The 21,093-nt window shown below is 56.4% G+C and overlaps 3 protein-coding genes across 4 annotated transcripts; 1 reads left to right on the forward strand and 2 right to left on the reverse strand.

Annotated features, from left to right (window-relative positions):
• Positions 1-1,580: 1,580 nt before the first annotated feature.
• APOA2 (apolipoprotein A2) lies at positions 1,581-3,274 on the forward strand. 2 transcript variants are annotated; one of them, XM_040452387.1, is made up of 4 exons: positions 1,581-1,706; positions 1,873-1,948; positions 2,179-2,311; positions 3,081-3,274. In XM_040452387.1, exons 2-4 carry the CDS (start codon positions 1,897-1,899, stop codon positions 3,196-3,198), a joined length of 303 nt encoding a protein of 100 aa, XP_040308321.1. In that variant the 5' UTR covers positions 1,581-1,706; positions 1,873-1,896; the 3' UTR covers positions 3,199-3,274. The 2 variants fall into 2 exon arrangements, with proteins under 2 accessions (XP_040308321.1, XP_040308322.1); XM_040452388.1 differs by having other exon boundaries at positions 1,673-1,711.
• A 1,884-nt stretch (positions 3,275-5,158) lies between these two features.
• On the reverse strand, positions 5,159-9,122 carry FCER1G (Fc epsilon receptor Ig). The gene is made up of 5 exons (XM_040452389.1): positions 8,979-9,122; positions 6,306-6,397; positions 6,099-6,134; positions 5,686-5,706; positions 5,159-5,549 (listed from the first exon to the last, which is right to left on the reverse strand). Exons 1-5 carry the CDS (start codon positions 9,025-9,027, stop codon positions 5,487-5,489), a joined length of 261 nt encoding a protein of 86 aa, XP_040308323.1. The 5' UTR covers positions 9,028-9,122; the 3' UTR covers positions 5,159-5,486.
• Positions 9,123-9,663: 541 nt separating this feature from the next.
• Positions 9,664-19,439, reverse strand: NDUFS2 (NADH:ubiquinone oxidoreductase core subunit S2). The gene is made up of 14 exons (XM_040452368.1): positions 19,306-19,439; positions 18,379-18,485; positions 15,653-15,843; positions 13,350-13,470; positions 13,065-13,177; positions 12,727-12,801; positions 12,494-12,571; positions 12,232-12,317; positions 11,714-11,833; positions 10,907-11,036; positions 10,535-10,630; positions 10,273-10,356; positions 10,076-10,133; positions 9,664-9,883 (listed from the first exon to the last, which is right to left on the reverse strand). Exons 1-14 carry the CDS (start codon positions 19,398-19,400, stop codon positions 9,846-9,848), a joined length of 1,392 nt encoding a protein of 463 aa, XP_040308302.1. The 5' UTR covers positions 19,401-19,439; the 3' UTR covers positions 9,664-9,845.
• Positions 19,440-21,093: the final 1,654 nt, after the last annotated feature.

The raw sequence follows: 21,093 nt of genomic DNA on the forward strand, positions 1-21,093 counted from the left end.
CTCCAGATGAGTATTGCTCGCGAGTACTGCTCTCCCTAGAACATGGCCCCACACCTGGAGGTCTACACCTCCCCAAGTTCACCTTCTGGTTCTCTTGGCGGAAGGGAAATGGGTGGGGGTTGCGGTGGAAGGAGCAGGGGCTGCAGCCTTCGTACTAACGAAACCATTTCCTGAGTTAGGCGTCCGACTCAGGTCATGATCCCACGGTCGGTGAGTTGGAGCCCCCGTGTCGGGCTCTGTGCTGATGTCTCGGAGCCTGGAGCCTGCTTCGGGTTCTGTGTCTCCCTCTCTCTCCGCCCCTCCCCCGCTCACGCTCTGTCTGTCTCTCTCTCAAAAAACAAATAAAACATTTTTAAAAATTAAAAAAAAAAAACTATTCCCTAAAACAGCTGCCCCTTATGGGTTAATCCCCCCCCCATCCCCCCCGTGGCCCAGGTGTTGTTGGCAGATAAAATCTGTTGGTCCCCAAATGAACTCCACTCCACAGCCAGGGACAGTCCATGGAGGGCTCTTCAAGTACTAGGCATTCCACAGAGGAATAATTGAAGATGAAGTAAGAATTTGGGGCCCTCGGTCACTTCCCCCACTAGCCCTCACCTCTCCGACCCCTTCTCTCCTCCCTCACAATCAGAGCTGGCACGGGGGCTGGGGCCTTGGTCAGAGGGATGCGGTGGCCCCTGCTGACTCACATTGGCTGACCACCACTTGAGAATGACCAGGGAACTTCGACCTTTATCCTTGATAGAGGACTCTCGTTCACTTCCTTTCTTGCCAGGGCCCACCGTTTGGGAAGGAGAAGGCAGAGGCTACTTTCTGAATTTGTTTTATTGGGGGTGGGGTGTCCTCATTTATCAGCACTCGGGAGGGTCATTCTGGGCTCTCGTGTTTTCTCCCTTCTTGTCACACATTAACTGAACACTGGAGAGATGCGATCATACCTGCCCTTTGGCCCGTCACAGGACTCTCCTAATCCTCGTTCCCCTCACCCCATCCCCTGATTTCTACTCCTTTCTCCTTTCCTCTGTTCCCAATTCCGGTCTGCCAAGTTACAGTGAAGGGGATGATTCTGGGGAGAGAAAATCTACCCACAATGGGACAAAGTTACCAACAGCTGCTGCGGGCTTCATATGTCAGGGCTTCCCAGGGGAGACTAGGAACCCTTCCTGCAGCATTCATTTTTTAAAAACATTTTTGTAATGTTGATTTTTGAGAGAGAGCACGAGGGAGGGAGGGCCAGAGAGAGAGGGACACGCAGAATCCTAAGCAGGCTCCAGGCTCCGAGCTGTCAGCACAGAGCCCGACGCGGGGGTGGGCGTCGGGACCACAAGCGGCGAGATCATGACCCGAGCTGGAGTCAGACGCCCAACCAACTGAGCCACCCAGGGGCCCCCCTGCAGTATTCAAATCCGAGGGCTGCCAGCCCCAGACCCCAAAAGAGTGAATGTTGAATAAGCCTGGAGTATATCCCCTTGGACTCCACTAAGGCCTGCCTCTCCATGCCCCGCCCCCCCTCACCATGAGTCCCCCACGTGCTTGTCCTCTCCTCCCCCATTTCTCTGACTTGTTTACTCCAACATGGCCCCTGCCCCATCGGGTCCTTCCACAGTCCTTATCACCTGACAGGGGGCGTGGGGAAGCAGCCATATATATAGCCCCTGTCTCCCCAGTCAGCAGGAACAGACGACCAGGACACACACACTGACCCAGTAGGGTAAGGGAGCAAGCGGTGTGGTCGGGATCCAAAGGCCAGGTTTTAATTGTGGGAAGGGAGGGAACCCGGTCGGAGTGGGTACTTAAGTAGCCATCTCCGGGGAGGGAGATGAATGAAGCTCGTTCCGCTTCAGCCCCTCCCCTACCCCCACCTGTTTCCAGGCCACCTTCCCCACCGTCACCACCATGAAGCTGCTGGCAATGGCTGTGCTACTCCTCACCATCTGTAGCCTTGAAGGTGGGTGTGGTACAGAGAGGGGTCCCAAAGGAGAAGGTGCTGGGGGTCGTAGCTACCCATCTGGCTGCGCTCCTATGCCCCGCTCTAGCCACCAGAGAGCTCAAAAGATAGATCGTTCCCCCTCTAAAGCTCCTGGAGCTGGGTACCTGTTTGGGGAGGGGCCTGAGAGCTCCTTGATGGGTATCCAGCTAAGAAGGTATGTGCGCGTGCGTGTGTTTCCGTGCGTGCAGGGGCTTTGGTGAGGAGACAGGCGGAGGAGCTGAGTCTACAGAGACTGGTCTCTCAGTACTTCCAGATGGTGACTGACTACGGCAAGGACCTGGTGGAGAAGGCCAAGGGCCCAGAGCTTCAGGCCCAGGCAAAGTAAGTTTCAGTGAAAAAGGTTCAGGGGACACCTGGCCGACTCAGGAGAGAGCATGCAAGTCTTGGTCCCTGGATTGTGAGTTCAGGCCCCACATTGGGTGTAGAGATTGCTTAAAAATAAAATCTTTAAAAAAAAAAAAAAGAAAGAAAGAAAGAAAGAAAGAAAAGGAAAGAAAAGAAAAAAGGCGGGGGAGGGGGTGGTGGTGGTCAGGAACCAGGGAGCTATAGAGAGAAAGAAGGGAAGATCAAAGGTTGCACAGAAGACTGAGCTCAAGGGTGGGGGTTAGGGAGGATTAATTTTTTGTTTTGTTTACTGTTTATTTATTTTTGAGAGAGAGACAGAGCGCGAGCAGGGGAGGAGCAGAGAGAGAGGGAGACACGGAATCCGAAGCAGGCTCCAGGCTGTGACCTGTCAGCACAGAGTCCAACGTGGGGCTCAAACTCACGACCTGTGAAATCATGACCCGAGCCAAAGTCAGATGCTTAACTAACTGAGCCACCCAGGCGCCCCAGGGAGGATGGGGTTTAAGTGGGATGGAAAGATTCCTTCACCACCGCATAGGTCCTGTGGACCCTCTTGGACAGGCTTTGAATTTCAATTTCTAGGGTCTGTTCCTCTGCCCAGGGGAGGGCTTGTCTCTCCTCCTCCGAGTGTGGTGGTCATGACAGGATGGACCAGGCACTAAAGTCTGGGGAGCTGGGTCTCATCTCCCACCACCCACAAGGCCCCTGGTCTCTCACACTGACCGCTAATCCTCTGAATACACAGGGCTTACTTCGAGAAGACCCAGGAGCAGTTAACTCCCCTGGTCAAGAAGGCTGGAACTGACCTGATTAACTTCTTGAACAACTTCATGGACCTGAAAACACAGCCTGCCACCCAGTGAGGTGTCCAGACCACTGTCCTCCACCCCCAGCTGGGCCCTGGAACTCCCACTGGCCAGGCCTAGAGCCCTCTCCCAACCCGCCCCTTATTTTCTACAATAAATATTGAAGGGGTCAGGTGCGAGCCTGGTGCTTTGGGAGACCGGGAATCGGGAATCGGTGAGGGGAGAACAGAGAGATGGGCTCCCACTGGGAGAGGGGTTCGGTGAGAGGAGAGGAGGGCTGAAGAGACAAAAGAGGGAGACAAAGGGCGGGGCGGGGCGGGGCTCTGTCTGGGATTCTTCTGCCCACAAGCCTGGGAACTGCTTTGCAGCAGACAGAAGAGCCTCTGCGTTGCACAAGGGACGGTGAAAGGCAGGCAAGATTCACAAACTGAGTCCCTAGACTCCTGGCCGTCACAGGAAAAGAGGGCACTTGCCCTCCTACCCCGCCCCCCCCCCCCGAACTTCCTCTTGACCATTCTATGAAGAGGAGACAGCTTCCCAAAAATGAACCCAAGACCCTCCCTTCCCTTCTCAGCCAGGGGACTACTCCTGCAGAAAATACCTGGATTCACTCCCCTGCCCCCCCACCCCCCCCAAAGTGCTCCAATCCTTCCGCTGAAAATCTCTCACCTAGACCCCCTGTCTGGGGAGCAGCCCTTCCAAACCCCTCCCCCACTGTTACCCGGGTGCCGTTCACAGTTGGCCAGAACTGAAACTAGCAGACAGGACAGCCAGCTAAGGTCTCCTGGATTAAATCAAAATGGGGTGGAAATCAGGCCGGGCCGACGGGGGGGGGGGGGGGGGGCACTCACACACCAGAATGCAGGGCCACGAAAAGTAGGCACGTTCCAATAAATGTTCGCTCCCACTTTGCGTGTAAAACAGTTACCTCCCGGCCGTGGCTCACTTCTCGCATCTCCTCTGAGATCACGGTTTCCCCAGACGCCCGCGCTGGTTTTTTTCTCACAGGGGAAGATGTGTGGGGACAAAGAGGTCTCAGTGTGTCACTTGCTGGATGACCTCGGACAGGTTAATTACCTTCAAAGAGCCTGCCCCCCCCCCCCCCCCCCCCCCCCACCGGGTTACCGACCAGATCAAATACTACAAGCAAGCTGGGAAACACTCTCAACAGGGTGAGTCGCTGCGTGGTGCCCAGTCTTCCCCAACACGGGGAGTGCCAGGGGTAGTCCTACTCTGACAGGGCTTCCGGGTCACAGGTAGGAGTGGCAGCATCTGGGGGGGATTCAGATACCACAGGAAATCCTGTCTTCCTGGCACAGCCACAAGCAGGACGGGGACTGACAAGGGTGAAGCCCCGGCCACCCACCTACGTGCTCGGAGGAGCTGCCCTCCCCCCATCTAGACCCAATTTGCTCCCCTTTGCTTCACCCACCCGCACCCCCGGCCCGGCCCTCTGAGGTCCCTCTTGCCCCAGACGCGCCGAAAACCCACTGTTCCCGTGAAACCTTCCGAGGCTCTGTCACACCATTATCCTGCATGTTGGGTTTTGGCTTTTCAGCCATGCCACTGCCCATGTATGTGTGCATTGCGGGTTGTCCCCACGCTGTTCCCTGAAGCCCACTCTGATCTGGGGGGAGGGGGGCGGCGGGGGGAGGGTTGGACAGCCAGGCTTCTCCACGACCCGACCTTGGTTCAGTGGCCAGACACGGAAAGCGGGCGCGGGCGTCGTTTCTTGGGTTCCAATGTTTCTAAATGGGCCCAGACTCCCAACACTTCACTCCCTGTTCGAGCTCCGTGCCAGAGAACCTGGGGCCAGGGGTCTCATTCCTGCCCACCCCCCGGCCTCGGCCCCAGCCGCCACAGTCAGCTTTCGTCCCTTTGACCAGGCAAGGGTCAGCCTGATGTCTGTTGGATTGTGAGCTCTGTAAGGTCAGGGGCTGTTTACTTAAAAATGGTATCTTCAGAACCCAGCCTAGTGCCCAGTGGAGGCCGAATAAATACGTGGTAAATGAACGAATAGGGTCCAGTCTGTGGCAGCTTTATTGGTGGTCCTCTCTTGTCATTGTCGAGTGGGGGTGGGAGACGGGAAAGAGAAGGGGGAGGAAAGGAGGGGAGGCGAAAATATAAACGTTCATGACTAGCATCTGAGCACAGGTCTTCGACGGGGAGGAAGAACCAGTGTGCACATTAACGGGGGGGGGGGGGCGGGGGCGGGGGGGGGGGCGGGCATAGCATCATTGCAGAGACGGGGTCAGCTGGCATTAACGGGAGGCATGTGTGACGCCGACCATGAGGGCTAGGAGAACAGGCGGGGAAGGATGCGGCCAAGGGCATCTGTCCTAAAGTTACTGGGGTGGTTTCTCATGCTTCAGGGTCTCATAAGTCTCCTGGTTCCGGGTGCTCAGGCCCTGGGGTCGGAGGTCAGAGGATGGTCAGGGCTCCCACCCACCCCCACAGACCCCGTGTCTTCCAACAGTCACACAAAATCCCACCCTCTTCTGCCGACTTCCCGGGGCTGGGGTGGAGGGAGACAGGGTCACTCACCGTGTAAATGCCATCTGATTTCTGCGGAGGCAAAAGGGGCAAAGGCATTAGAGACCCGCCCCCTCCTTCAGGGTCCCGCGGCAGCGTCGTCCCCTCCCGGGGAGGTGGCAGGCCCCCGGGGCAGGAGGGTCCTCGCAGCGACACTCCAGGGCAGGAACGCCACGTGCCCACATGGCCACCAACGCACATAACACGCCACATCCAACCCGCCCGTGCTCATGGTCACTCTCCACGTGACCCTCCCTTGTCACCCGCCGAATATTCCACTCGTGACTTGGCTAGGGATGGGGTGTGGGGGCGGGGGCTCTGAAGCTCGTGCCGGTCGGCACCCAAGACTCACGCCCTCCCGGAGGCCGCGGACCCCGAGGCCGAGAGGCCGTCAAACCGACCCCCACGCGCGGAAGGGTCCATACCTCATAGCTGGCTATCGCCGCCTTCCGCACCTGGATCTGGAGTGGGGGAAAGGTAATCAGTAACGGCGGAGTCAGTGGCCCAACCCCGTCCCTCCTAACTTCGTGGGGAGCCCCTGTCACTCCTGCTCCTCAAAGCCCTGCTGCTCGGCCGGCCCTCCCATGCCTCTTGCCAGCCCTCTCCCCCCTCCGAGCCTCCCCCAGCCTTACCTTGAGTCGGCAGTAGAGCAGGGTGAGGACGATACCATACAAGAACAGGATGGCATCCAAGATATAGCAGAGCTGAGGCTCTCCCAGGGCGGCTGAGGGGATAGAGGGGGCCCGAGGGGTCGGGGCATCAGGGAAGATCTGGCGTCCAGGGGACAGGAGGAAAAGGGCTCCGGCAGGTAGGACGGGGCCTGGCGGGGAGGCTCCGAGGAGAGAGACACTGGAGCTTCCTCTCTGGATCCTATTCCTCTCGGCTTACCCTCTTCTCCCTCGCACTAGGGCAGGGCTAGGACAGGAAGCACGGAGGGCACCACTCCGATGGCGCCCTACAGGTAGGTGCTAAGAGCCGAGCCCCCTGGGTTCGCGCTGTCGGCTCCTCAGGCGCCACTGAGCACTTCACAGCCCTCGAGGGACTTATCTGAATTCACTGGGCTGAGACCGAAACCTCAGCCCAGAGGGGCAGGGTGACGGACAGGCGGTGACAAATTTCACTGAAGAAACCACAGGAGTGTCTCTGCTGAGTCCTGTGACCTGTGGCTGAGGGCTGGACAGGAAGGATGTGAGCCGGGGAAGGGAGGGAAGGCAGCTATTGGTTATCCCTGAGCCCCAGCCTCATCACCCTCGGGCCCACCGCAAGACACATCGAAGTGGAAAAACAGGTGTCTGCTCTCCTAGGCCTCACAGATCCCGATGGCTCTGCGCACGGCCGGGAGAGCCTCTCGGCCCAGCCTCGGCGGGACGACTGCAGGCTGGATTCCGCGTCCGGACACTCTGCCCTGTTACTCACTCACCCTGGGCCTCGGAGAGAGGAAGTTTTGTGCAATCAAAAAAAAAAAAAAAAAAAAAAATCAAACAGCGGGGCACCTGGGTGGCTCAGTCACTTAAGCCTCCGACTCTTGATTTCGGCTCAGGTCACAGTCTCGCGGTTGGGGAGTTTGAGCCCTGCAAGGGGCTCCGTGCTGGTGGTGGGGAACCTGCTTGGGTTTTTTTCTCTCTCTCAAAATAAATACAGAAACTTAAAACAAAAATCAAACAAGGGTGGGGGGGTGCCTGGGTGGCTCGGTCAGTTAAGCGTCTGACTTCAGCTTGGGTCATGACCTCAAGCTTCACGGGTTCGCACCCGGTGTCGGGCTGTGCTGACCGCTCGGAGCCTGGAGCCCGCTTCGGATTCTGTGTCTCCCTCTCTCTGCCCCTCCCTTGCTCATGCTCTGTGTGTCTCCCTCTCTCAAAAATACATAATAAAAACTTAAAAGGAACAAATAGGGTCTGAGCACCAGCCCCCGTCTGCCCTCAGCCCCTATCTGAAGGGCTCGTGGGCACACGAGTGAGGTCAGTGGAGTAATTTCTATGCCCTGACGCGATTTCACGCAATACCACGTAAATCTCAAAACTACCCCGTGGGGGGGCCGGGGGGGGGGGGGGAGACATCGTGGTTGCCATTTTACGAATGAAGAAACTGAGGCTGGGAAGAGCTAAGTTAACTCCTGGAGGGCCAGAGGATGAAGGGAGAGAGCTGGAGCTCAACTCCAGGCTCTCTGCTGTCAGAGCTCATGCCCCTCCCTCTGCCTCAGTGCCCCTGCTCCGTTCTCGCCTCACGGCAGCATGCTGGCAGTCACGGAATCCCTCCCTCCCTCTGCTGCACAGGGGTGCTGCTGGACCCCCTCCCCAATCTTTCAATGTCCCATCTCCCTGACGTTTCACTCACCCCCTCCTCCCCAAGCCTCAGCGGCAACCCTCTTCAAAAACCATACACACGGGCGGCCCAAAGCGAGCGAGGGGTGGCGGATCAAGAAACTGAGTGACAAGGTCTGGGTGGCTCGGTCGGTTGAGTGTCCGACTTTGGCTCAGGTCAGGACCTCACAGTTTGTGAGTTCGAGCCCCGCGTCGGGTTCTGTGCCGACAGCTCAGAGCCTGGAGCCTGTTTCAGATTCTGTGTCTCCCTCTCTCTCTCTGCCCCTCCCTTGCTCACACTCTGTCTCTGTCTCTCAAAAATGAATAAACATCAAAGAAAGAAAGAAAAAGAGAGAGAGAAAGAAAGAGAAAGAAAGAAAGAGAAAGAACGAACGAACACTGAGTGACCGGAAACCTAGAGCTGCTGAGAACTCCCCACATCTGCCCCCATCTCTTGGCCGGTGCTCAGGCCTCTGGAGCCGGGCATCGCGTGCTGCCCACACTCATGGCGGCTGTTGGCAGAATGGTCTACGCCAGAGACCCATGGCCCACGGAGGCAGAACACGGGTCTATTTTGGTTGTCCTTGCCTCACTCCCAAGCCTAAGGATGGGCTCCTGCCTTCCTGAAGGGGCTCTGTCAGTATCGTTAACCAGCTAGAGATCACCTCCCGGCGGACCGGCCCAAAGACACCACACAGGAAATGCTGATCATGGGGAAGGGAGCTTCTCCCCAGACCGGCCCTACATCACACAACCATTCCCTGGCACGCTGAAGCCTTGCCCGCTATCGATCCTGAAGAAGTCCAGACCACAAGGGAGGGAACCAGGACTCTCACACCCCGATGGGGACCAGACGGGACCAGCCTCAAGGTCTCGGTGTCCATCTGAGCCCCGTGCCCACCTGCCCGCCGCCAGCCCCCCTCTGCCCCTGCCTCGGCCCCCAGACGCGTGCCCTTGACTCCCAGCCCGGAGCCCGGCTCGCGGTCCCGCACCAAACCCGCTCACCTGCTTGTTCCACCGAAAGGAGGACGATCAAGAGCACAGCTGGAATCATCTTGGGCCGGAGCTGAAGGGCGGCGAGCCGGGGATCGGACGCGCTGCCAGCACTGTGCAGCTGTGCTCAGCGAGTGGCTCCCTGACCACAGAGTTCCCCTCTTCCTGCCCCGCCTTCCCCCAGCTTCGGCCCCTTCCCCTTCCTGCATTAGAGCCCGGGCGGCTCCCGGAAGGGCCAACGGAGGGAGCTCGATATGGGCTCTCGCGCCTCAGGCCTTCAGTGACCAGGCCCCTGCCACCAGGGGAAAGGGGGACTCCCGCACTTGAGAAAGACCGCGTCCACCCGCCGTCACCCCCGCCCTGTTCAGATACATCTGGAGTAAACCGTCCCTTCAAATTCCCTGAGAGCCCACCACAGCCCTTTCCCTTGCACATGACGCTTGACCCAGGACTTGGGCAGAGGCAGAGGGGTTTACCAATTTGTGTAGGCAGCGAATTCTGGGCAGGGGGGAACCAAGGGGAAAAGAGGAAACGGGGAATGGAGAAGTGGGAAGGACAAGAGTCAGAGAAGGGGGTGGCGAGGAACAGGAAAGACTGCCAAGAACCGAGTCTCAGAGAGAAGAGCAGGGTTAATTAATTAACATTCTTGAGTTTCCTAGCAAAGTGAAAGGCAGTAAGATACTGAGGAAGACAGGTGGGCACAGGGGCCGGAAGGCGGCTTATTTATTATAATTTCTCCTTTTCTGGTACATGCACGGAAAGCCTGACAGCTAAATGTTCACGCACGTGTACACACACACACACAGAGTCCTTTTCCAGAGACGGCCAGGCTCTGAGGAGGAAGCAGACCGGCAGGGAGATCAAACGCTGTTCCCCTGCTCACCGATCCACTTCTCCGAACACAATATCTTGGGTACCTAAGAGACCGACGGGAGGAGGAAAAACACGGTGTTATCCAAAATCCAGAACCCATCACCGTGCCCAGGAGACTGAGGATGTGGCTCTGGGCCCATTGTCTGTGCTGAACAGGAAGTGTTCGCTTTCTGCCCCCAATCAGAGTCCCGAACTCCCTCGTCTGTGGCATGTCTGTTACAAGACAGGCCGCGTACCTATGATGGCAACAACGTCCGCCAGCATGTGTCCCTTTGACATCTTGTCCAAACCGGCCTGGAGAGATTGAGACAGCAACAGTGTTAGGCAAGATTAGCAGGGTGGAAGAAGCAAGGAACGTGCGTGAAAATCTCAACCAAGGTCAGAAATCACGGACTCCTCTACTGGAGGGAGAGTCACCGGGGTCGGTTCTTACCAGGTGGGCGAAACCAGGAGCCTTGATCTTGCATCGGTAAGGGCGGCTACTGCCATCGGACACCAGGTACACCCCGAACTCTCCCTGTCCAAGGAAGAAAGGTCGCTGCCTCCGTTAACAGGAAGAACGCTCTCCTCTGCCCAGAAAACCTCTCTATCGGCCCGCGTGTCCTCTCTCGCGCTGGCGACCAAGCAGCTACTTGGACATCTGTCTCCGGTCCCCCAGCACATAGACAGCCTTATCCTTCCCCGTCCCTCCTCACCTTAGGAGCCTCGATGGCAGTGTACGTGGCCCCCGGGGGAACCTGGTAGCCCTCTGTATACAACTTAAAGTGGTGGATCAGTGATTCCATGGAAGTCTGGAAAGAGCAAAAAGGGAGGATCGGTAAGCCGGTCCAAAGGTTTCCCGGGCCTCCCCCTCCCCAGCACAGAAAATAACCTCTACCCTCGGGGAAACGAAAACCCACACAGCGAGCGAGGAAGCAGAGAAGACAGAGTGACAGAGGAGGCTACGGGAGGTTGAGACTCATATGGCGAATTCTTGCAAAAAGGAAAACTGAGGAGGAGGAGGTCATCTGAGGGTACCCCTCCCTGGCTGCTGGCCCCTTTCCCTTTGCCCTCTTCCCGGGGCCAACCTTCATCTCTGCTCGCTTAGGCGGAGACACTTTGGCATCATCGACCTTGATCTCCCCAGGAGGCATCTTGTTGAGACACTGCAAGATGATTCGAAGGGACTGGCGCATCTCCTCTACCCGACACAGGTACCTGGGGTGGATGAGACAGGCTCAGAGCGAGAGAGGACCGGTCAGGGCACGGGACGTGAGGCCGGGAAGGACGCCCGTGGCTGACCCGCAGAGGGGTGGCTGACTTTTTCCCCTTCCTCTTCTCTCCTAGTGCGGGATCTCTGCTTGGCTTGGCCCCAGGTAAAACCTACAGTCTTCTGGTTCCGGTACTGGCTCCTGCCCCCTGTCCTCTCCTGATCTTCTCCCCCTACCGTGTCCTGCAGTACTTCCCTCTTCAATTGCCCTCTTAGACACTTCTTGGACCGCAGAATGGGTAAGGGTCAAATTGACTCAAAAAGAAAACAAGCAAATCTCATTCAGGGTCAGCAAACAAGAATGGAACGTGAAGCTTAGACTCTGGTGGCAAGAGCCCCGGGTCAGGAGGATTCTAGTCTCAACCCCCACTAACAGGACAATCCAGGCCGATCGCTCCCTTTTTTATGCCTCGGCTTTCTCAGCCAAAACTAGTTCCATCTAAAACACGAGGATGTGGGCAAAATGAGATGTACACCCGTGAAAGTGCTTCAAGAAACCACCTTGTTTAACAGACACAAGAGCTCCAGCAGATATGGGAAAATATGGGCATAAAGAAAGTAGCCAAGAGACAAGTCAGACGAGGGGAAGCAGCTGGAAAACGAGCCGAGGGGACATGGGCCTTACCTGTCGTAGCAGTCCCCTCGAGAGCCTATAGGAACATCAAAGTCCACCTGGTCGTAAACATCATAGGGCTGGGTCTTCCGCAGGTCCCACTGGATGCCTGAGCCCCGCAGCATCACGCCACTGCGGGGCACGATGGGAACAAGGTCACTTTCCACAGACCAAGAGAGGAGGCACGCTTTCTTCCGCCCGCACGCTCGGAGCATGGCCCAGAAGGCGCCACACCTTCCCGAAGCCAAGATATCAGGCTGGAACTACCCCGTGCCCAAGGAGAGAAGTCTTTTTTTTTTTTAAATATTTATTTTGAGAGAGAAAGAGAGAGAGAGTGTGTGCAAGAGAGCAGGGGAGGAGCAGAGGGAGAGGATCCCAAGCAGGCTCCGCGCTGTCAGTGCAGAGCCCGATGCGGGGCTCGAACTCACAAACCGTGAGATCGTGACTGGAGCCAAAACCGAGTTGGACGCTTAGCCGACCGAGCCCGCCCCCCCCAGGCGCCCCCTAAGGAGAGAAGTCATTCCTCCCACCTAAATCCATAGTTAAGTGCGTCTTCGGCTGTTACGACCCCAATGTCGACTGTCCGATTTCGCCAGATCCTGTTGTTGGTCAGCATCTATCAATCAAGAAAACCAGCGCGTGAACGCCCTCCACACCTCCCTCCAAATGCCTCTGTATCTCTTTACAACTAGGGACTAAAACCCACAAGCTGCTTCGGCAGCACATACACTAAAGCCCACAAGCCTTTCTTGAGAGGAAAAGAGGGACTCTTCCCACCAGTTCCTACCTTACCTCTTCCAACTCATCAATCCGAAGTGAGAAGTTCTTAGAAAACTCATAAATGTCATCCATAAGCCCAAGGGGTAGGTCCTAGAAGCCAAACGGAGAAGGACAGAGAGTACAGCTCAGCCTCCCTGCCCCAGGGCTACAGGGTTGGCGTTTCCATCAGCCGGGGCTGCCCTCCAGTGGCCACAGAGGATACAGGCATGGACTGAAAGTTCAAGAAGGCAAGGGAGCCAGCTCACCTGGTGCACACCTCCTGGCCGGACGTAGGCAGCATGCATCCGAGCCCCAGACACGCGCTCGTAGAATTCAAACATCTTGATAGGACACACTGGGAATTAGTGACAAAGTCCTGGGCCCCTAAGTCCAGCAACATGGTGGTCCACTCCCCTGCCCTCTGCCTTCTTGTACCCAACCAACCCCGCATGACACAGAGTTCCTCAAGGACAGAACCCAAGTTAAATATACCTTCTTCCTCTACGTGTTCTTCGTTCTGTCTCCTTTCCATCCCTTGGCTCCTTCCTACCTTCTCCACTTCCTGTACCTCCCTGCCTAGCCTATCCTTTCCTCCTTCTCTTACCTTCTCCCTCTCTTCAAACATCCAGAAGAAAGGGGTCATAGCCCCAATGTCCAGGGCATGTGTGGTCACAGCCATAATGTGGTTCAAAAGCCGTGTGATTTCTCCAAACAGCACTGTAGAGACAGGAAGACAGCGAGAGGATCGACAGCGAGTGGACACAGCAGTTGTGGGTAGCGTCTAGGGTCTGCAAACTAAGCCTGGGTTGGATGCTCCCACGATGGGAATGGTGCGGGAAGGGCGCTAGGCCGCGCTCACAGCGGGGCCACAGGAAGGAGACGGGCATACCTCGGATCCACTGTGCCCGGGGCGGAGGCTGGATATTGAGTAACTTCTCCACAGCCAGTGAGTAGGCCTGCTCATTACACATCATGGACACATAGTCTAGCCGGTCAAAGTATGGAAGAGCCTGGGAAGAAGGAAGAACCTGGGTCACACCTGACAGGCCAGGAGCCCTCAGACTGCCTGCCAAAAACCATTGCTCTCAGTGGGCATCAAAAGTCAATGCTGCAAGGGGCGCCTGGGTGGCGCAGTCGGTTAAGCGTCCGACTTCAGCCAGGTCACGATCTCGCGGTCTGTGAGTTCGAGCCCCGCGTCGGGCTCTGGGCTGATGGCTCGGAGCCTGGAGCCTGTTTCGGATTCTGTGTCTCCCTCTCTCTCTGCCCCTCCCCCGTTCATGCTCTGTCTCTCTCTGTCCCAAAAATAAATAAACGTTGAAAAAAAAATTAAAAAAAAAAAAAAAGTCAACGCTGCATTAGCCTTCTAGTCTCAGGAGCTAAACAAGGCAGTACCCGATATCCAGTAGCATGCTGGTAAATGTTTCTTTAAAAGTCAAATCTCTGAAGGGGTGATTTGTTGCGTGTGTCCATTTCCACGGTGAAAATACTCCAGCAGGGCCAGCTTTAAGCTACCAACGTTACATAACTGAGCACAGCACTGGGCAGGGGAGCACAGTCTCTGCCATGCAGAGACAATACAATCACTTAGGAGCACAGAGGAGTCGAATAAGAGAATGATGAGCTTTGAGTACTTCTTACCCTGGCTTTTGATATAATTTATTAAATCGTAAGCCAAGGGGCGCCTGGGTGGCTCAGTCGGTTAAGCGGCCGACTTCGGCTCAGGTCATGATCTCACGGTCCGTGAGTTCGAGCCCCGCGTCGGGCTCTGTGCTGACGGCTCAGGGCCTGGAGCCTGTTTCTTTTTCTTTAATTTTTTTTTTTTTTAACGTTTATTTATTTTTGAGACAGAGAGAGACAGAGCATGAACAGGGAAGGGTCAGAGAGAGGGAGACACAGAATCCGAAACAGGCTCCAGGCTCCGAGCTGTCGGCACAGAGCCCGATGCGGGGCTCAAACTCACAGACCGTGCGATCGTGACCCGAGCTGAAGTCGGCCGCTTAACCGACTGAGCCACCCAGGTGCCCCCCCTGGAGCCTGTTTCAGATTCTGTGTCTCCCTCTCTCTCTGACCCTCCCCTGTTCATGCTCTTGTCTCTCCCTGTCTCAAAAATAAATAAAACGTTAAGAAAAAATTATTAAAAAATCAATCAATTGTAAGCCGAGATCATTTAATTTTCAGTAATGGCTACGTTTAACAACTGGCTCACAAAATGCCCGGAAACATACCACTCTGTTCTGGCGAGCAGGCTTGAGCTGGCCCCGGCACACCACAGCCAACGCTCCTCTGGCCCACAAGTCTGCCAGAGTGAGGGGGTGAGTGAGAGGTTTCAGGAAGACAGGGCCCTGAGAAGGACCGGATTGGCTTCTGGCGGGAACAGTTGGGGAGAAAGGGTTCTTTCCCCGGGACACCAAGAAAGCCAAGTCTAGCTGTCTGCCGAACCACTGAACCAGCTTCAGCTTCCAGGAAGGGGGCGGGGCTACGACGGCCCTCTCCGGGACAGCCAGTTCTTGTCCTGATGCCGCACCGTTTAGCTCCACGGTCTCTGGGACCAGAAACCATCGGTGCCTGGACTCTCGGGGGCAGCGCGGTCTAGTCAGCTGGCTCTGTCCTAACCCCGTCACCCTGTGTCATCAAGCCCTCTCCTCATGACACGAAGACAAAACTTTCAGATGCTCACCCCAGCCCCGATTCCTTCAAACCTGACCCTCACCACTGGGGGTCACACAGCTCTCCTGAAACACGGCACACTGCCACAAACTCTCTCTCGGTCACTCTGACTCACTGAGTGTTTCGAAAACAAACTTAAGACAGCCGGAAGATACGAGAATCGGCTGTTCGTCCTAGGGAACTGACGTCTCTCCCCCCTTTCCCTGCCCCCAGGGATCGCGGCTTTGACGTACTGGTATGATGAGAACAGGGAAACTGAGGCACTCGAAAAAGGGCAAAGGGGTCAGCCAAAAGTCAGCCGGAGAAAAGCCGGTGGTGTAGTTCCGGCTCCAAACATTTCTGCTAGATAAACCAGATCTGGATGGATTTCAAACATCCCTTGCCACGTCCCTCCGTCCTCCAACCAAAACGGTCCTTGCATCCTCAACACCCTCCTCCCCGGGGGTTTTGGGGGCAGCAAACTGGCAATGCCCCAGGCTACAGCATGCCTAGGTCCCGTCAGCAGGCCCCTGTTCGCCCTCACACCTGCAGATAGGTCTTGTATTCAATGAGCTTCTCGGTTCCTCGGTGCAGCAGCCCGATGTGGGGGTCACACTTGCGCACCATCTCCCCACTCAACTCCATCACTAGTCGCAGGACTCCATGGGCTGCTGGGTGCTGGGGCCCAAAGTTCAGGGTCAGGTTCGTCACCATCGTGTCCTTTGGAGGGTCCACATCTGAGAAGTGGGAAATAGTTCAGAGCCCAATGGTGACTCCCCGGAGACAGCAAGGAGTCAGCCTCTCCCCGTCCCTCTTTCACCTCACCAATCCACACCTTGTTAACTTCCCAACTGCCAACATAACGGGGAAGAAGACCATCACACGGAAAAACGGGAAGGGAGATCGAGATTTTCTCATGAGGGGGGACCACGCACAAACCTTGCTCTTTCTTTTTCTGTTAGAGTTTATTTACTTTTCAGAGACAGAGAAAGCACCAGTGGGGGAGGAGCAGAGAGAGAGAGAGCGAGAGCGAGAGCGAGCGAGCGAGAGAGAGAGAGAGAGAGAGAGAGAGAATCCCAAGCAGACTCCATGCTGCCAGCACAGAGCCCAATGTGGGGCTTGAACTCACAAACTGTGAGATCATGATCTGAGCCGAAATCAAGAGTTGGGACACTTAACCGACGGAGCCACCCAGGCACCCAAATCTCGCCCTTCCATGTTTCCCAGAGTCCTTTTCTTTTTTTAATGTTTATTTATTTTTGAGAGAGAGAGAGAGAGAGAGGGAGGGAGAGAGAGAGCACGAGCAGAGGAGGAGCAGAGAGAGAGGGAGACACAGAATCCAAAGCAGGTTCCAGGCTCTAAGCTGTCAGCACTGAGCCTGCCGCAGGGCTCGAACCCACGCACCGTGAGATCAGGACTTGAGCCGAAGTCGGACACTTAACAGACTGAGCCACCCAGGTGCCCCCCCACCCCAGACCTTTTTAAAGATAATACCGATAACACTTGTATAGCTCTTACTGGGTACCAACCACCAACCTAAGCCCTTCACTGATTTTAATTAACTTAATTCCCCTAATAACCATACGAGTAGTACATTCTATTATTATCTTTATCTTGTTGGGGAAGCTGAGGCCAGAGAGGATAAATGATTTCTCAGACAGCTAGCAAGTGGCAGAGCCAGGATTTAGCTCAGCTCGTTTGGCTTTTTTTTTTTTTTTTTTTTTTAAGTGTGTTTATTTTGAGAGAGAGAGAGAGAGAGAAGAGGAGGAGGAGGAGAGAGAATCCCACGCTGTCAGCGCAGAGCCTGACACAGGGCTCAACCTCACGAACCGTGAGATCATGACCTGAGCGGAAATCAAGAGTCAGATGTTCAAACAACTAGCCACTGAGGCGCCCCTCAGGGTCCACGCTCTTAACCACCATGATACCCTGCCTTCCAAATCTATCTGATGAATGCCCAACTACTCAGGAAATGTCTATTTAATTCTTGCTACCACTGAATGACAGCTGTTACCCTCAAAAAGCATACAATTTAATTTGGGAAATAAGTACACGTGAGAAACCAGTAACGGAGTTACCAACTAAGTGGCTTAGCTGTTAAATATTTAAAGGAAGAAAAGAATACTGTGAAGAATTCACGAAGGCAGGATCTGAGCTGGGTTTTGGTTGTTTTTTGTTTTTTTTTTTTTGTTTTTTTTAACTTTTAACATTTATTTATCTTTGAGAAGGAGGCAGAGTGCAAGTGGGAGACGGGTGGAGAGAGAGAGGGAGACACAGAACCCGAAGCAGGCTTCAGGCTCCGAGCTATCAGCACAAAGCCCGATGTGGGGCTCGAACTCACGGACTGTGAGATCATGACCTGAGCCCAAGTCGGGGGCTTAACCGACTGAGCCACACAGGCGCCCCAAGAGCTGGTTCTTAAATACAGGGAATGATTCCAATAGGCAGAGAAGAGCGTCCCAGGCTATGGAATCAACAAAGATCAAATCTCAGAAACAAGGAAGTATCTGTGAAACTCTCACCTACACGGAGACAGATTACTACCATGTGCCAGTCACTACACTAACCGGTCCACGTTACAATCTCACTTAATCCTTACAGTGATGCTGTGAAAGAGCCGCTTTACTCACTGGTAAATGGAGAGTTGAGGTTTGAAGCCAGAGCTTAACTTTGCAACGCAAATCCTTCACCATGAGCTTTGGAGTCGCACAGACCCAGACACAAATCCAACTATGTGTCCTGGATCAAGTTTTAATCTCCCTGCACCATAATTTCCTCCAAAGCGGTACAATACTGGCATCTTTCTCATGGAGTTGTTGCAAGGACTAAGTGCAATAAGTCATACAAAACTCCTGACACCTGGGAAGCACTCAGCTACTGTTACCGTGACGTTTTTGAAAAGCAACTAGCAGTGCCTTTGAAGGTTTGAAAAACCACCTTGGCTACCAAAGGACATGGAAATATACTGAACCTCTGGAAAAAGCTGCAGTGAGAAAGATAAATCTAGTAGGGACCTTCAAGGGTTGACCGGGACCTACTCTTTTTCTCCCGGAATGTTCTTCCTTTCCTTCTCTGCTTGACAAATACCTGCCCTCCTATCACTGTTATACTATCACTGTTATCGTGTCTGTGGCATTGCTAGTAAAATCAGCAAAAATGGCACGGGGCAGGGGGGTTGCTAAAACGTGCCTTGACAGAGAGCTCAAGAGCATTTGGAAAACAGCGTGGGGCAGGGATGGGTGTGAGTTGGGACAGGAGCTCTGGGAACTCACCATTCCAAGGCGGAGGCTTCCAGTGGGCCGTTTCCTTGGTGGGGTACATGACCGCTCCCCCAAACTGCTCTGCCCATTCCATATCTGGCTGCCATTGCCGAGAACCTCTAGGGAGTTAAAGACAGATCCTGGACACAGGGGCCTCAACAGGGCTTGGTTCCTCTGTTCCCGTTCACTCTCAGGTGGGCCCAGGGAAGTGCCTGGGATTCTCCAAAGCCAAGTGACTGACACACAGCGTAGCTTAGGCAGACCGAGCTGGACCTCTAGAGGCCCCATTGCTACTAACAGCCTAATTCCTGGTCACTCCTGGGCATGCAAGGTTAGGGATCCTAATTCCTTCCACTTCTCATCATATTCTTCTTTCCACCTTGGTGAATATGAACGCAAGAAAGGTGCTTATTCACGGTCAACCAAAGACTAAGAGGTGTCCCGGGCCGGTGCATGGCGGGGGAGGGGCATGCTGGCTCCGCGGCTCGGCCCAGGTAAGACCCGAGTGATGCCCTGGGACCGACGCGGGGACAAGGGAGGTGTCTTGGCTTGTGCTCCTCCTTTATCTCCAGCAACAGTGCTTCCCTCTTCTCGTCTAACGAGACTTTTCAGCAGTCACACGCCACCCGTGATGAGGTTCGGGAGAAGCAGCAAGGCACAGGGGGAAGGTGACACTATCACTAACGTTCAAGGGCACGGGCGCCCCTCCGCTGATTTCACCCCTGGCGGAAAGAGCTCGAGACCCTCTTTCCTCCCTCGGCCAAGGCGGGCGCCACTGCATCCTGGAGCCCGAGACAGAAGGCCTGGGCGAGGGGGTCACCGGCCTGGGTCATTCTTTCCTGGGGGGGGGGGGGGGGGGGTCACAGGGCCCGCGGAGACCCCAGACCCGAGAAACCCTGGCCTCGGGGGCTGCGCGTCGAGGGCTGCCCGGAGTCTCACCTGCTGGGCTGAACGGGCAGCCGGCCCCCGACCCCGGACCGCAGCGCCTGGGCCGCGACGCCGCGGAGGCTGCGCAGAGCCCTGAGCGCCGCCATCTTGCCCCGCCGCGGACTGCGGGAAGGAGAACGGGCGGAAGTGCTTCCTGCGCGCCGCCTCGCGGGCTTCCCACCCATTGGCGCCACGGGGCCGCCCTCTTGGAAGCTGGCAGGGTCGCGGGCGCCCGCCGACTACATCCGGGTTCGGCGCCAGGGCTTCACTTTCGCTCTCAGAGCGGCGGCGGGGCGCGGTTCACCTGGCCGCTCGTGGCTGACTCGCCGAGGCGGGAGCCGGAGCAGCTTGCGGCCCCCGCGGGACCCTCTGTGTGTGCCCTGCCGCCCGCCCGGCTCTCCCTCGCTCTCCCGCCCGCCCGGGTGCTTCCCTGCGCCCCGCCGGGGCCGCCCCCTGCCCGAGCCCCGCTCCCGATGGCGGCTTCTGAGCCCGGCCCTCCCGGGGCAGAGCCAGGCTTTGCCAAGAGATTCGGAGCGGGGAAAGCCAGCTCGTTTCCAGACGGCCTGAGTGGGTTAGGGAAGAGGGGGCCCAAGCGGGGCTGGGCGGGCCCGAGAGCTCCCGCCAAACCCAAATGAAAAATGAGGAGGACGCCAAGGCCACCAGCACTGGAGTGGGCTGCTGGGTGTGTAGGAGCCACCTCGGCCAAGAGGCGGGGAGGCCCCCTGTGGGTGACCCTGATGTCTGCCAGGCTTCCAGAAGCTGCAGAATGGCAGACCCAGGAAGCGACCTGAGAGATGCCTCACACCCCACTTCCCTGGGGGTCAGCCCTTTTTCCCTCCGGTCTTTCCGACCCCGCCTTAGTCCTGGCCCCTGGCGACGGCGTAGAGATGTAGTACCACCAGGAGTCCGATCCCAGTCCCGTATGGAACAGACAAAGCGTTTTGCAGCCTTGGAGGCCGGTTCTGTTCTCTCCTTGTGCCTCCAAACCCAGCTCCCGCTGGGCCACCCGCTGAGTTTGCACATCCCTCCCACTCTGAGCCTGGAAAGAGGCCTTCCCCAAATCTCTCCCCCTCCCCGCACCAGGGTCCCTGAGAGCCCACCAGCAGTGCAGCAGGGTGGGGCCGACGGACCAGGAAAGTGGCAGAGGCAGGGAATTCTTAGCTGGGGAGGAAGAGAGGAAAGCCAGACTTCTAGCCTGGGAGTTGACCTAATGGGAACCATACCAAAGGGTGGGGCCACATCCCTGGCTGTGGGAACTGACTGGGCCCGGCCCCGGGGTGGACTGGGCAGTCAGGCAGAGGCTCTGCCTCCCTCGTCCCCCCCCCCCCCCCCCCCCCCCCCTCTCCCTGGGCCTTCTCTTCCCCTGTAGTTGGACACAGGGAATGTGTTGGGGGGGGACTGCATTTCTTTACCCTAATCCAGCCCCAGGAGAAGTCAGGGTCGAGTCTGGGCTGCTTGGCCTTGGAGGCAACTTGAGCTGGCACCGGGGTGAGGGCTCCTGGGGGGCTACCTAGGACACTACATCTTTTGTGCCCTCTCCCTGCGGCCGACACCCCCACACGCTGCCGCTCTGATTCTGAGGCCCTTTGTCTTTCATTGCTTAGTCACCCCCTTTGTCCTCATCTCAGATGGGGGGTGGAAAGGGGCAGTAAGAGTCCTCTGGTGATGGCTCCTCTTGCCCCTGCCCCCTCTGGTCTCCTGTCCTTTGTCTGACTCCTGCAGCCCCAACCCTCTCCAGAGTTAGGGCCAGAGCCAGGGCATGTGGTGGGTGACTCCGGAAGTGGTGGGCACCAGGGCAGG

Source organism: Herpailurus yagouaroundi, unplaced genomic scaffold, assembly GCF_014898765.1.
Source record: "Herpailurus yagouaroundi ecotype Mexico unplaced genomic scaffold, PumYag 207, whole genome shotgun sequence".
NCBI lineage: Eukaryota > Metazoa > Chordata > Mammalia > Carnivora > Felidae > Herpailurus > Herpailurus yagouaroundi.